Below are 16,201 nucleotides of genomic sequence, written 5' to 3'. Positions count from 1 at the left end.
TACATACAATATGTACATAAAAAAGTACATAAAAGTAAAATATATAATATATTAAAATAAGAGTGTCCCTTTTCTGATGATATTGTAATAATAATAATAAGACTTTGCTCTTATTCTGAGCTTATTTAAAGATTTGCATCTTCAGTGAAGTGAAACATTCCCACACACATTGAAGAGATTCTCGCGAGGCCCTCTGGTGTTTGGACTGAGTAATGATGAGAGTGAACCAGAGACTGTAGTGAACATAATAAATACAACCTACTACCAAGAGATTGTTTATTGACATTTATGTACAACGATTGGGGAAAAGCAAAGTCTGTTCATGTAGAATAGATGATCAGGCTGATACAGAGTAATTCAGAATTTGTTCATAATTATATTTACATGTGTATTTTCATTAAAAACTGTATCAGTTTGCATTGCAAGTAAAGGGTTTTCATATGCAATTAATTGTTTGACACATTATCTTGAACTCATATACAAAAAGAATATAAAATACAAAACTGCCAACAAATAAAAATGATAAAAATAGCTACATCGTTATATCATCAACTGAACAGTGCACAGCAAATGGTCAGATAGTCATTTCACAAGTTCTGTCAGTGATAAATAAAACAAGTTTGAGATGACATCCTACCAAAAAAAACATTCAGAGTCATCGGGAACATATTTATTCCCTGGGGAATAATAAACAATAAATGCAACACAATGATGAACACCGTCATAAGAGCCGGCATGCATTAAACATCATGAACTAACTCTCTTTTGATGCCGTGGGGTGTTTGGCCAACCAAAAATACAAATATAAAGACATAAAAGCACCGCTTAAGATATTTCACACTGAATAATATATAAAAAAAAAAAAAAAATCTGGGCATCTGGTTTTGTCATCTGTGGTTATGAACAGTAATTTTGTTAATATTAGGAGACAAAGCCTCTTTGCATTTCCAGTTTTACAGTTACGAGCGACTAACCAAATCATATTCCATGTCGCTATGTGCATCAATAAATTAAACAAATCAATTATTAAAAGGATTTATTTGAATCAGTAAAGACATATATCTATAATATACAAAGTGCATGTGGGGTCTGAGATTTGTTATCGTTGGGAATGCCCACAAATTTACAACAAAGTATGGTGCACCCCCTCCACCCCTGCCTTTTCCCCTACTGTTTTCATACTTGCTGAAGGCAATGACTGAATATTTTGAAATATTTTGACCAATAGCATGCAAGCATTGTACGTTTCAACCAATCGTGGTGTGCGAGGAGGAGGGATCTACAGACAACGGACATATAATGTATGAGGAGTGTAGAGAGATTGTCAAAAGGAAAAAAAATCCAAAACCCAGACATTGTAGGCAATTTAGAAAAACCATCCAAAATATGTCTGGAAAAAAAGAGGACTTGTGCGAATCTGGGAATGAATCCTATGATATGCCATTGCAGTGTCATCATTAAATGCGAACTAAAACAGCTTTGTCTTTAAGCATTTATGCTCTAAAACCAGAATCTGTTTTCAATGACATTTTCAACAGTATTACATGAGATTAAACTTCTTTACTATTCTACTGAAGAAAAAAAGTCGGCTACATTTCTGATGCCCTAAGGGGAAGAAAATTAATAGCACATTTTTATTTTTGTGTGAACTGTCCCTTTAAGGTTTGCTCGGGGGCTATGTTCAGAATAGCATACTATTCATACTATATCTGCAGTACCCTTAACATGCACAGCATTAATGTTATATGATGGTTTACATTTACCACAGTGCACATTACATATTTAGAGTATAGTATCCCATAATGCAATGTGCCTACTTACTGTAGTACCAAAACTAGACGTATTATGTGATCATTCAGACATTAAAATGCAAAAATTGCCTTTGATGTCTTTGAAAAGTGGCCAAAACATAATGTTTAAACATGCAGTGTACTAATGAGGCCATGTGACAACTACATTGCATACTGCACTCGGAAGTGTTCATTTGTTGCATATGGTTCACATACTACAGAACTTAAAAACATATGTGGGCAGTATTAAGTACAGTGTATACTGTGCAGTATTCAGTAAGCAATATGTTAGTATTCCATTTCAAACATAGCCAGGCACTAAAAATCACACTTTACCACGTTTTAAGGGAATATCCAATCAGAAAGTAGATGTGCTGATGCCTAACCAATAGGATGATGGCAAGGAATAACATGAGTAGGATGCAGCAAGGTTTTAAATATTGCATACATGATTCTTTTGACCCCACACTCCCACAAAGTACTATATATGTAATATTTTAGTGCAGAAACATGCTATTTCAAGTTATTTTAAACAAAATTCTCAGGTGAAGTTTAAAATCTTTAAAAAGTCTCTCGTGGATCGAGAAAATGTTTTCACAGTAAAAAAAAAAAAAAAAAAAAAGAAGTCTCACTTTCACTCCAGACCGAAGGTGCTGGTCTCCTCCACAGCGGTGAGGAGTTTCTCATACAGCACAGGGTTCGACGGATAGGGAGGCAGATCCAGACGGTTGAAGCATGTGTGCGCCCTGCAGCAGACGAAAATACAGGGGTCAGAGGTCAGGAGGAGGCTTCTATCATGACCTCAGACTAAATAAGTGAGATAAACTCTCCACTTCTGTGAGCTGCTTCGCTGTAAAGCACAAGTTTCCCCAGAAGAGCATGTGAAAATCTGTATCCTTTCCATCACATTGGCCTTATTTAGCTCTGGACACACAATGACAAACTCCTGACAGAGAAATATGAGCCTGTACTTTAGTGCTGACGGCGCCAGGCTTTGATCCGCAGACCCTTCTGTTTGCCAGATGAAAGTCAAACTAATTTCAAGGTGAACCACTGGATGCAAACTGAGCTTCTGAGGTGGTTTTCAGGAGGACACTTTGTCATCTCGGGTATCTTTATTTACAAGTCTAAACAGAAAGGCGGTTTCTTTGCTGTTGTGATTGAATTGCACCGTGTGGAAGATCCATGGCAGATAAACAAAACAGAATTTAAACAAGCTTATAGTCAACCACACAAAGGATCTGCTTGGGTGACGTTGTCCTAAATACATTCATTATTCTGCATTTTTCAGTCTGTGATTTTCATCTCACGTCACACACATTGGTATCGACTATCAAAGATAAATGGAAATGTAAGGATCTCAAAGCCCTGCTTTAATCTTGTTATTAAGTGAGTCATAATATTTATTATATGACGCATAGATCAATATGAGGAATATGAAATGAATGTATTTTTAATATTCTGCCCAGGTCTTTGAGATCCTGAACCTTTCTGTGTAGCATCTCTAATCAAGCACATATGCAAGTCATCTATATGGTAATGTGCTCCAAAAAGTTGACAAGATCTTTCAGCAATATAGGCACATTTAAAATATCCTCTCTAGCAAAAAAAAATAAATAAAATAAAATAAATATTCACAACATTGCACTTTTTTGTCTCTAGAATGAGAATATCCCCTCCTTCTAATAGCATCTTTCAGTGACTAGCATTAGCAGCTAGCTGCTCATGGTTTAGCAATGCTAAGCTAAAGCTACTGAGTCCTGTTCCATACCAACTTCATGTTTTAGTAGGATATGCCTCAATACACAAAAGAAAACTGTGCTAATTTTTTGGGGTATTTTCGGGGTTATTAGAGTTGATGTATGTTGTCAAAAATAGCTAGAACTAAAACTGACATTTAAATAATAGGTAAAAAAAAAACTATATATTATTAATAATAACAATAAAGACAAATGTTAATCAATCCTTGGTAAATTATATATATATATATATATATATATATATTTCAACCTCAGCTAGCATTAACCTGTCCCTCTTTATGAATTATCCTTCCTCAAGTACTGAAAGTTCATCCAGAGTTATATAAAGCTGTGTGTAGCATTACTCTGGGATGTGTGTGATTCTACAGGTAGAAAGAGTGTTATCTATAACAGCATACCTTGGTAGAGAGGTAATCTTTCCCCACTTTTCAATGCAGAAGCGTCGCAGGCCGTTGCTCCCACGGAGCGCTGCGAAGCCCTCGTAGGGGACACTGGACGTTCCCGTCACGAACTGCAGCAGGCGCAACCTCTGTTCATTATTGAAGCGCTCCACCGCATCCCAGAAACAACGAATCACAACGTGCCCATCGTGGTAACCTGGAGGGTGATGGAGAGACTGGTGAAGTTCAATTTAGAATCCACTGTGCAGTGCACAATGTGCAAGTTCAGTGAACAGTTGTACATTCGTTATTGAAGTGCATTATAGGTTTGAATAAGTTTACTCTACTGTATATGGTTTCAGATGCTACTACAAATGGCTGAACCCTCAAAAAGTGCAATATAAAGGGAGCGATTTCAGACATAGCTCTAGTGATCCTCAAGACCTTAGTGGCTTTTGCAACGGATAGTTATAGGAACTCAGTTATAGGTACTAGCCACCAGTGAAACATTTTTGACTAGGACCATATTCCTGGTTGCATTTGCACCGCCAGCCAAGAAGCATGGTAACAACGCCAACAACTGGAGGATGAAGGATGGAGAAATGCATGAAAACGTCCCTTCAGAGCCAAAGCCCTCTTTGATCACCTGGTCCAGGTGTGTTTTATTGAAGCTGGAGCTAAACTCTGCAGGAAAGTGGCTATTCGGGAGCAGGAAACAAGCTTATTTAAATTAGCTAAAGTATAAGAAGAAAAGAGAATGCGTATCTGAGTGTGCATAGGCTGTACATTCAAAGCCAACAGAAGACTCCAGAGATTCAACCGAGGTTATCTCGACACCGTGAAACCACAACACCGCAGGGTTATATGAAATTCTACAGAGGTCACGCTTTCAGTGTCATGATCTATAGTCTAAACAGATGGGATACTTGTTTTGACATTAGCTGTGGTCGGAAATCCTGTTGACCCTACATAGTAATTCACAACAGACGACCTGAAAGAAAAGAGAGACCTCTCCACATGGAACAAACGCTAAGCCTGAACAATCAAGCCTCTACTCACTAATGAAGACCACGTCAGCATTTCTCTTCAGTAATGAATGATTTATTGATAGTTTTCGCAAGTAAATTGACAATATTACCCAGCGGCTGCCATTCATTTTAAAGACACAGCAAGCATTCGCTCACCTCCTCTGTATTCTGTGTGGGATCTCCAGTCGTTCAGATCAATCTCGGCTGTCCCTGCAATGACCAACTCCAGCTCACGAGCATCGAACACTGAAACCAGACGGGAGTCTACGACCTGCATCATAAAGGAACAGTTTCTATGACATTCAAATCACCTGAATCTGATTAGTAACTAAATGTTTAACTAAACCTTTGTGTTAGAGAAACTGCTATTCAGGCTAACGTACCTCATAGAAACCTCTTACAAGGGCCTCGGTCTGCTGCATGACCCCTCTCTCCACCCTCCATCTAGCCATGCGCTCGATGTATTCCTTCTTGTTCTTCTCCGTCACTTGGATATTGGAGCCTCCCGACTTCAGTTCCCGCTCTATCACCTGTAAAATGAAGTGAAAAGTTTTAAGCGGTGGTACACAGCTTTGTCGCAGCAGAATGTTTCCAAGAATTAGTGACTAAGGGCCCTATCTTGCACCCAGCGCAATTGACTTTTTACACCGACGCATGTGTCATTCCTATTTTGCACCCGCACAAAGTGCGCTTTTCCCTCCACAGAAGCACGTCGCTAAACTAGTGAATGAACTTGCGCTCCCTGGGCGGTTCAGCGCAAAAAAAGGAGGCGTGTTCCGGCGCAAACAATCCCTGGTGCTATTTTGCTGTTCCATTAAACAATTGCGCCACTGACCAGAAAAAACCTAGTCTAAAGTCAGTGGCGCGTTGTTCATTATGCTATTTTAAGGGCGCATGCTTGACCATAATGTATAGCGTGCACAACGCGCAAACACTTTGCTCATGTAATCTACACAGATGCAACAGTTATTTTTGCAAATCATAAATTGTTATACTAAAAAATATTAACACATGAGATGACGGAAATCATTGTGGTGTGCCACGAAGATGTGAACAAAATAGGCATAAATCTAGCTTACAAATTATTCAGGCTAATTATTCTCCCATCCCCATACAACACAACTTCTCTGTCTTTCACTGCTCTTACAAGAACATCAGTCTCCTTGGCTGTGAACCGCTCCTGGCGTGCGCCTGGTAAATACGCCATAATAATAGCAATCCATAATGGAACTTGCGCACCTGCTTTTAAAGGGAATGTTGGATGACGCTCTGATTGGTTTATTTCACATTACGCCCAAACCACACCTATGAATAATGAAGCTACTTCAGACCAACCCACTTTAGATTTGCGCCGGGCGCAAGAGCCATTTATCCCGCCGGGAAAATAGCAACAGCGCCGAGACCCGCCCACAAAGTTACTTGCGCTTCGCGCTTTGACACTTGCGTTTCAGATAGTTAAAATAGGGCCCAAAGTATTAGAGCTAGGATTCATCCTGAGCCACTTTTTTTTATTGTTGCTGGGTGTAATTCTTAATGTTAAAATATTTATCCCAGATTCATGTAAGTAAGGGTTTAACTGGGGTTGGAGCTAAACTCTGCAGGACAGTGGGCCTACAGGAACAGGACTGGACACCCCTGAGGTAAACCATTGATGAGTTGATCTCTAGAGTGTAAACTAGTGTTTCCCAACTCTGGTCCTGGTGCTCCCATTGTGGTTGTACTGGGATTGAGAAACCCTGGTGTAAACAGTGTGACTTAGTTTCCATTGGTGACCCCGACGTGCCACCTTTTACAGCATTTAGTACAATGCGGAAAACTGGTAGCTAGGTTTGGCTTGTTATATGTAATGGAGATGCCATCACACTCTTCTCCTCACCGAAGCAAAGTACCTGGGCTACCAGGTGGGTCGCGGCCTTATAAGACCTCAAGAGAAGAAGGTGGCAGCTCTCCTCTCCACGCCGTGACCTGCCTCCAAGACTCAAGAATCCTTTGGAGCCCTGAGACACAGGCAGCATTACAGCGGATAAAGACAGCCCTCACATCGGAACCTGTTCTCAGAGCCCCCGACTTCAACCTGTCCCAGGTCCGTGATGGTGAGGAACACCGGGTGATATACATAAACTGAAAGCTGACCCCAGACTGTCGAAAGGGTGGCGTTGGGCATCAAGTGGGCAGTCCTGGAGCTCCAATATCACCTCCTCGGCTGCCACTTCACCTTAGTGACCGACCAAGCTCCTCTGCAGTCGGTGGCCCGAGTGAAGGACATGAACGCCAGGGTGACTCGGTGGTTCCTCGCGCTCCAGGACTTCAACTTCAGAGGAAACAGAGGGTCAAGGGGTAGGGGAAAAAATATTCCCCTAAGGATTGGGACACTACTACCATGACGTCACACGCCATCATTCGTCGTCTAGCTCTTACAATACACACATATACTGGTGTGCTGGTGTGTATTAGAGCCTTTCATTATCGTTCTGTATTAATGAGCTGCTTACTGACACACACACACACACACAACGGAAATTGCGCAGCTCACACATCCAGGAGAAAATAAACTTGTCAACACTGCCCCACGACTTTTATTAAATACAGTTTAAATACTGAATCGCTACATTATATTTTCCAGCGATGAGAGGATACAATCGCTGTTTTTAAGTGAACTCACTCTAAAAAGATAAATGAACAGACGCGAATACACCCAACTACCATTTCTCTCTCTCTCTCTCTCTCTATATATATATCTCTCTCTCTCTCGAATAGGCAATATTTGAGAAAATGGTTTAGCGATTTCTAATTATTGGGGGGATTAGCCCCCTTCAGTGTCTACGGCAGTTATCGCCCTGATCAGACATATGCTGTGGCACTATCATAAAGTCTGTAATGATATAACGTTAGCAAATATTAGTGATTTTTTGCAAACATGTCTTTGAGTAACATGACCATTAATATGAACTCACAATTGAATGAATGTAACATAAAACAAATGATTACTTTTCGTTAAAATCTTTATTTATGTTAAAAAAAGCTTAAATTTATGTGTCTTTTTGTTTGCTGTAGCAGCCATGTTGCCGAGATAATTCATACCCCTTCGTTTGAAGTGTGGTCACGAAAAATCTTCGTTTGAAGGGCTATCTGGACCTTCCCCTTACCCCTTCCCCTCCAACCAAAAGAGAATCGAGACACCCCTACCCCTTCACGTGAACGCACGAAACGGAGGGGAAAGGGGAAGGGCTAAGGGGTAGAATTGGGATTGGGCCTTAATGGCTCACACTATGTGCAGTATGAGTTCCAAACCAAATCTCCAGGTGCTCTTTTGAGACCCGATGAAAAGCTTATGTGCATAACACTTTATACAATCGATTGCTTTGAAGCAAGCAGTTTTATGTTTTTTACCATGAAAAACACTTTAAGTTATAATTACAATGTCATATTCTGCTATAAAGCAGCTCTATATGTATAAAATATGTATAACTCAATATTTTAACATTGTAAAAACTGAATGATTGATCAAAGCCTACTGATTAATCTGTGAAATAATTGATGATTAGTCGATTAATCGTTCTAATAATTGTCAGATGAATCAATTATCAAAATAATAATTTGTTGCAGCCCCATAAGACACATGTAAAACCTCCTTCAAGGTGTTTCAAAGCAGACTGAATCATCCAGCACCTGTCCGAAGACCTCCTCGTTGACTGTAAACGTCAGATCCAGGATGTCCGTGATATCGTTGTCCTTCATCCACTGTAAGCTCTGGTGGAACTCCTCATCCAGGTATTCCAGATCACTCAGATCTGTTACTCTACGGACCACACAATACACATATCCAATCAAAGTCCATCATTCGAAACTCACTTTATGGTGTCAGAGAAGCTTTGAGACTCACAGTCTGAGCAGGGCCTTGTAGAACGGTCGAGTGAAGAAAGCATCCAACAGATACTGGTGGATCAGAGCCAGACCCAAAATACGGCCACTGAAACGAAACCTGTAAGAGTCCAGCAAAACATTTACCCATGTCTCAATGTACTGCACATGCTCCAATATGACACACATCCTGTTTTTGAACCAATTATAGTATTTTGAAATCCTTTACCTTCTGGATAGTGCTAGAATATCAGACATTGTGGCTTTGGCCAGCATTTAAATTCAATTAAAAGTTTTGAATCTGAAAGCTGACGTTTCACGAGACATGTCCTCTGCTTGGATGAAGTTCAAGGCAAATGCTGAGAATTTGACTTTGTGTTTAGTTTTGTAACGCTATAATTTCGCTGACCAGAAGGCATGCGATTCCTCAACCACATGCCACATCAACTGGAGAACTACAGAGCTGAACTTCAAACACATTCCAAGTCCAAACAGCAGTAATTAGGGATAAAGAGAGATACTAAGGTAGAAAAAGTAAGATCACTCACCATTCCAGATGGTTCTCTACAAAGGCAGACATGGGGCTGATCTGTACTGTATACGTGTCGTTGGCCGAGTACTCAAACAGACCGTAGTAAGGGTTAAACAGCTCCTGAGACAACAGGAAGAAGAACTCCCGCGATGGGCCGCTGTAATCCAAACTATAGGAACATGAACACAATATTTTAGATCAGTTAAGATTCCACATTTTGGTTTGTATTTCTGGCAATAGCATGCATGTGAATGAGAACACAGTCGACTGACCCCTCCTCTCCTACAAAGGCGATGAAGAGCTTGTTTCTCTGGAGCTCTTTGCGTGAGTAGGCCATTACTTGATTAAAGGTGCCTTCCAGTAGATGTTCCCTTCTGATGATGAGCCTTAACAGCAACACATAAAATCAAATCAAAATAAAACTAAATCAAAATGTCAAATCTATCTATCTATCTATCTATCTATCTATCTATCTATCTATCTATCTATCTATCTATCTATCTATCTATCTATCTATCTATCTATCTCTCTATCTGTCTGTCTGTCTGTCTGTCTGTCTGTCTGTCTGTCTGTCTGTCCGTCCGTCCGTCTGTCTGTCTGTCCGTCTGTCCGTCTGTCTGTCCGTGTGTCTGTCTGTGTGTCTGTCTGTCTGTCCGTCTATTTGTCTGTCTGTCTATCTGTCTGTCTGTGTGTCTGTGTGTCTGTCTGTCTGTCTGTGTGTCTGTCTGTCTGTCTGTGTGTCTGTCTGTCTGTCTATTTGTCTGTCTGTCTATCTGTCTGTCTGTCTATCTGTGTGTCTGTCTGTCTGTCTGTCTGTCCGTCTGTCCGTCTGTTTGTCCGTCTGTCTGTCTATTTGTCTGTCTGTCTATCTGTCTGTCTGTCTGTCTGTGTGTCTGTCTGTCTGTCTGTGTGTCTGTCTGTCTGTCTGTGTGTCTGTCTGTCCGTCTGTCCGTCTGTCCGTCTATTTGTCTGTGTGTCTGTCTGTGTGTCTGTCTGTCTGTCCGTCTATTTGTCTGTCTGTCTATCTGTCTGTCTGTCTGTCTGTGTGTCTGTCTGTCTGTCTGTGTGTCTGTCTGTCTGTCTGTGTGTCTGTCTGTCCGTCTGTCCGTCTATTTGTCTGTCTGTCTATCTGTCTGTCTGTGTGTCTGTGTGTCTGTCTGTCTGTCTGTGTGTCTGTCTGTCTGTCTATTTGTCTGTCTGTCTATCTGTCTGTCTGTCTATCTGTGTGTCTGTCTGTCTGTCCGTCTGTCCGTCTGTCCGTCTGTTTGTCTGTCTGTCTATTTGTCTGTCTGTCTATCTGTGTGTCTGTCTGTCTGTCTGTGTGTCTGTCTGTCCGTCTGTCCGTCTATTTGTCTGTCTGTCTATCTGTCTGTCTGTCTGTCTGTGTGTCTGTCTGTCTGTCTGTGTGTCTGTCTGTCTGTCTGTGTGTCTGTCTGTCCGTCTGTCCGTCTATTTGTCTGTCTGTCTATCTGTCTGTCTGTCTGTCTGTGTGTCTGTCTGTCTGTCTGTCCGTCTGTTTGTCCGTCTGTCTGTCTATTTGTCTGTCTGTCTGTCCGTCCGTCTGTCTGTCTGTCTGTTTGTCTATCTGTCTGTCTGTCTGTCTGTCTGTCTCTCTGTCTATCTATCTATCTATCTATCTATCTATCTATCTATCTATCTATCTATCTATCTATCTATCTATCTATCTATCTGTCTGTCTGTCTGTCTGTCTGTCTGTCTGTCTGTCTGTCTGTCTGTCTGTTTGTCTGTCTATATCTGTTTGTCTGTCTATCTATCTATCTATCTATCTATCTATCTATCTATCTATCTATCTATCTATCTATCTATTCTATCTATCTATCTGTCTGTCTGTCTGTCTGTTTGTCTATCTGTCTGTCTGTCTGTCTGTCTGTCTCTCTGTCTATCTATCTATCTATCTATCTATCTATCTATCTATCTATCTATCTATCTATCTATCTATCTATCTATCTATCTGTCTGTCTGTCTGTCTGTCTGTCTGTCTGTCTGTTTGTCTATCTGTCTGTCTGTCTGTCTGTCTGTCTCTCTGTCTATCTATCTATCTATCTATCTATCTATCTATCTATCTATCTATCTATCTATCTATCTATCTACAATGTAATTTACAAACAAGAAAATGTGAGTGTAAACTAGTAAATTCAACAATGCACACTGCTACTAAAATCAGTTTTGCATATTTAACAAATATTGACATCCAGCATAACCATGCAGGTGGTAAAACAGACAGAATCAGTTCATCACAAGTAGCTTTTCCACAAGCTGATATTAATATACTAATACAAAATCAGTTTGATATAATCTATCACCCACAGACACACTTACTTGATTTTTCCCGGTCCCTGGCCGTAGCCTTTAGCCTCCAGCTTCCTGTAAAAGTTGCGAAGCTTTGCCTCGAAGTCTCTGCGATACGGAGCAGGCGCTCTAGCCCTCTGCAAGCCTGTCAAAATACATACAACCACTGCATATAATTACACACTGGTCAACGTTTCCTTAATTGAAAATGTCATACAATATATTCAAATTAAATAAAAGTGGGCAGGAAGCCAAAGAAAAGCAACATTTAATACATTTCTGTAGTGTGAAACAACAAAGCATGTGGAGCAGGGATGCCAGCAGCATGCTGTGAAATAATTTGACTTATACTCTGAGTTTCTCATCAAACACGAGCTATCACAAGAACCGTCCTAACGTGAGGAATGACCTCTGATTTGTTTAAACATGAGAGAAGTGGTAGACTGGCCAGATCGCAAGCGCACAGAAGCGCAAAACTCGCTGCTTTAAAGGGAAAAACGTTGCTGAGTTTTGGCAAGCGATGCTAAACACAAGAGACCGGCTCATGTTTCCACAGACACTTAAACAGAGTTTTTAAAGAAAGTCTTAGGAGTCAGTATGGGGATGTTTGCTACTGAGCTAGAGAAAATGTTTAATAAGATCCTACGATAAACAACACAGTAAGATTGTGAATTCAGCATTCAAATACTTGTCCATTTGTAGCTTTTAATCCTCGTCTTTTAGCTTTGATGCACTCTATCTGCTTGTATTAATCTAAAAGTTGACAAAATAACTTTTTAGCGCTTGTATAGTCTTTCTTTTTGGTGAAAACAGACCAAAACTGATTCCTCATCTTGAATACACAGCTGATTTTTGTTTGCTGCAGATCTAGAACTAGCAGTAGTTTCAAAGCTAAACTATGAGAATCGTTTTTTAATAAGCCTAAACAAACCCAATGATGAAAGTCTTGCGTTTAAACAGTAATATGATCATACCCGGTGAACTCTGAGGCGAGGATCCAGGAGAGCAGCGCGGAGAGAAACTGAGGCCGGGGTGGAAGGAGTGAGAGGGAATATACGACATGATCTCCTCATCAAACAGACTGAAGGACAGAGAGGAGGGAAAATATTAGAATGCATGCAAAAACATATTTATATTTATTATTTTAATATTGTATAATTAAGAAAAAAGTCAAGGATTACTATAATTTTTTTTTTTTTTTTTAAAGAACAGCTAAATAAAGTATATTAATAAAAAAAGAACATTCAGTTTACTTCAGACTGTTAGTAAATTGTCTCTGTACCTCAACAGCATGACCAGGTCAGCATCACATGACAGCTTGTCAACGCCCTGAGGACCTTCAGTTCTGATATAATGGATTTTCTCCCTGAGAGAAAGAAAGCATGCATGCAGCACGTAAACATTCACACATCTCACATTTCCACTTTCCACACTGAGTAGCTTTTAAAAGGTCTGAACTAATGGAGTGCTGATTGTTTTTAAGAGTAACAGTAAAGCACTTCAATAGTTTAATAGAATGATGGTGCACATTCGGGAATGCTTTTAAGATGATGACTGGAGCGCTGCATTAGTGCCACTACGTTAAATGCTGATTCACTGACACAAGCTTTGTTTTTTACATGCATTAACAATGTTTCATGCATCTTTATTGTGTCAGACTGCATCTCTATTTGAGCTTAACACTCCAATTCTAGTCAAACTCGGTTATATTTTAGTACTTATATACTATTATAGTATTTATTCATATTTTGAACTGGCTTTTATTTTTATGTTTTTTTAAGATTTTTATTTTAATTGTAGTTTTAAGTTTTAGTCATTTTAGTACTTCAACAAACTTATTTTATTTAATTAGTTGCAAAGGATAGTTTTCATTGCTGTTTAAACTCCTATTTAGCTTTACTATATTTATATTTCAGTTTTATTTTTATTTTATTTCAGTTAGAAGCCATCATTTCTAATTTACATTTTTATTTATTATTATTATTATTTTTTTTCAATTAATATTAACATTTTATTTTATATCAGCTTTATTTTGTTTAATTTTGACATGCTTTTCATTATAATATAATATAATATAATATAATATAATATAATATAATATAATATAATATAATATAATATAATATAATATAATATAATTAAAATTTAAATTAAAAAAATGTCAGCTTTATTTCTGGTTTTAGTTAAAGAAATCCTAGTAACTTTAATATTTATATGTAATTTATTTAATCTTTATTTAAAATAACAACTATTATTTTTCATTTGTTTTGGATGACAATAAAAGCACTGGTTCCACTAAAATGAGTCATAATGGATTTATGTATCTCAGTAGTCCCAGGTCTGTTACCATTCTTCAGTTTTCTTTGGCATTAAACAGCATGTCATGTTCTGCTCGCCGTCATTTAGCATGACATATATAAGTAAAAGAAGTGTGCTTAAGGAGCTGTAACCCAATAATGCAGCCCCTGATGATGAGAGACGGCTGACCTGAGAGTGTGATCCCTGGCGAGGCTCGGCTGTCGCTCCTGTAGCAGCTCCAGTATGTTCGGCTGACGCAGGAAAGCCACGATCTTATCATTGTAAGCTGGGGGTCAAGAAAACAGACGGAAGCATGATAAAGAATGACTGAATGTCATATTGAACGCACTAGACTGTACTATAGAGACTCCAAAATAGGTAGAGCACAAACAGTAATATGGTCAAAAAGCAGAGTAAAAAAAGTAATACTGTAAAAAAAAATAATATCAGTTGAAAGTAGTACAGTATATTTTCTGTTTCCAGGATTCACAGAAAAGCTCAAAAGAACAGCATTTATATGACAGAGAAATCTTTTTTAATATTATAAATGTCTTCACTCTCCCATCAATGTAATGTGTCACTGATGAATGAAGGGCATTTTTAGTGTAGTTGTTTTCTCTGATTGTGTAGGTGTAGGTACTGACGGACCTAGAGGCACTGAATCAGGCTGTTTGTGACTCCTGACGGCTGATATTAAACCGTTTCCAGCTCTGCTGACCAGAGACCCTCCTCTGCTGCGGGACACTTCTGACGCCTGAGACACGACACACAACAGAACATCAGCAAAACTACAGTCAGGGCTTGACATACGAGAGCATTTGTGTGTGTGTGTGTGAGTGTGAGTGTGAGTGTGTGTGTGGGCATGTTTTTGTGACATATCAGGACACAACTCTGTATAATGACATGGGTATGAAACAGGTATTACAAGGAGAGGGTGACTTATGAGGACATAACCCATGTCCCCATTTTTCAAAACACTTATAAATCATACAGAATGAGTTTTTTTTGAGAAAGTAAAAATGCACAAAGTTTCCTGTGAGGGTTAGGTGTAGGGTTTGGTGTAGGGCCATAGAATATACAGTTTGGACAGTATAAAAACCATTACACCTATGGGATGAACACACTTTTCACAAAAACAAACATGTGTGTGTGTGTGTGTGTGTGTGCCGCACCTCTCCAGCGCTGCAGCTGCGCAGTCTCTGTAAGTGTTGTCTGTGTGTGCGTGCGTGTGTGTGTGAGTGTGTGTGTGTGTGTGTGCCGCACCTCTCCAGCGCTGTAGCTGCGCAGTCTCTGTAAGTGTTGTCTGTGTGTGCGTGCGTGTGTGTGTGTGTGTGTGTGTGTGTGTGTGTGTGTGTGCGCTGCACCTCTCCAGCGCTGTAGCTGCGCAGTCTCTGTAAGTGTTGTCTGTGTGTGAGGTGATTCGGCAGACGTCCGTTCTGAAGGGGAATCCTGGGGTCGATGAAGGTCGTCGCTCGACTGTTGTGGTCCACAAAGAACGACTACCACAGCAAAAGATCACACACACAAAAGAAAAAAACTTTTTATTATGTTCGTTTTACTTTTGTTTTGCTTTAGTTTAATTTTATTTAATCTAATATTTACATTTGATTTTATTTTAGTTTTAGTATTTTGTGCTTTTGTCATTTTTCTTTTTTTGTTCCATTTTTGTAAAAAAATAAATATATTTAGCTTTAATTTATTTGTATTTCAGTTTGAGTTTTAGAAATGTCATAATGTGTTTGATTTCTTTTTTAAACATTTCTATTTAGCTTTAACTTATTTTTACTTCAGTTGTAGTTTTAGTAACCTTATTAGATGGAACTTATGTCCTTTTTATTTATTCAGTTTTATTTTATATATATATATATATACCCGGCAGTGTGTGTGTGTGTTTGGAGCTCACCTTGCCCTGCGGGTCTGTCTTGATCTCCCAGCCTCTCGGCAGCTCCAGCTGAGTATCGGCAAATTTGTTGAGGAAAGTGACGAAGTCGCGGTTGTGTTGATATCGCTCAAAGTTGCGCGCATCTCGCCGTATTTTCAGAATCATGTGCTTCAGGCAGGTGCTGTTAGTAAACATCCGATACGCACCCTGAGGAGAAACAAGACAGATGAGTGTGTGTGTGTGTGTGTGTGTGTGTGTGTGTGTGTGTGTCTGTCTGTGTGTGTATCTCCTCTCTTCCTTCTCTGAAAATGTCTTCACTGCTAAAACATCATACTACCACAACAAAATCTCTTCTTAGTC

The 16,201-nt window shown here is 39.4% G+C and overlaps 1 protein-coding gene across 1 annotated transcript in view; it reads right to left on the bottom strand.

The window, feature by feature from the left end:
* Positions 1-879: 879 nt before the first annotated feature.
* The window catches only part of hecw1a (HECT, C2 and WW domain containing E3 ubiquitin protein ligase 1a), a 58,397-nt gene continuing 43,075 nt past the window's right edge, over positions 880-16,201 (bottom strand). The window contains exons 15-29 of the mRNA XM_026238241.1: positions 15,863-16,048; positions 15,324-15,458; positions 14,608-14,713; positions 14,149-14,245; positions 12,944-13,027; positions 12,636-12,742; positions 11,692-11,806; positions 9,624-9,737; positions 9,368-9,520; positions 8,842-8,940; positions 8,628-8,757; positions 5,342-5,488; positions 5,115-5,229; positions 3,949-4,147; positions 880-2,536 (exon numbers count right to left, since the gene is read on the bottom strand). Of these exons, the coding sequence (XP_026094026.1) occupies positions 2,425-2,536; positions 3,949-4,147; positions 5,115-5,229; positions 5,342-5,488; positions 8,628-8,757; positions 8,842-8,940; positions 9,368-9,520; positions 9,624-9,737; positions 11,692-11,806; positions 12,636-12,742; positions 12,944-13,027; positions 14,149-14,245; positions 14,608-14,713; positions 15,324-15,458; positions 15,863-16,048 (1,899 nt within the window). The 3' untranslated portion in view covers positions 880-2,424. The remainder of the gene's footprint in view (positions 2,537-3,948; positions 4,148-5,114; positions 5,230-5,341; positions 5,489-8,627; positions 8,758-8,841; positions 8,941-9,367; positions 9,521-9,623; positions 9,738-11,691; positions 11,807-12,635; positions 12,743-12,943; positions 13,028-14,148; positions 14,246-14,607; positions 14,714-15,323; positions 15,459-15,862; positions 16,049-16,201) is intronic.

The sequence above is a fragment of the Carassius auratus genome, chromosome 49 (genome assembly GCF_003368295.1).
Source record: "Carassius auratus strain Wakin chromosome 49, ASM336829v1, whole genome shotgun sequence".
Classification (NCBI taxonomy): domain Eukaryota; kingdom Metazoa; phylum Chordata; class Actinopteri; order Cypriniformes; family Cyprinidae; genus Carassius; species Carassius auratus.
Note: the sequence above shows the minus strand (reverse complement) of the source record. Positions and strands in the feature narration are given on the sequence as shown.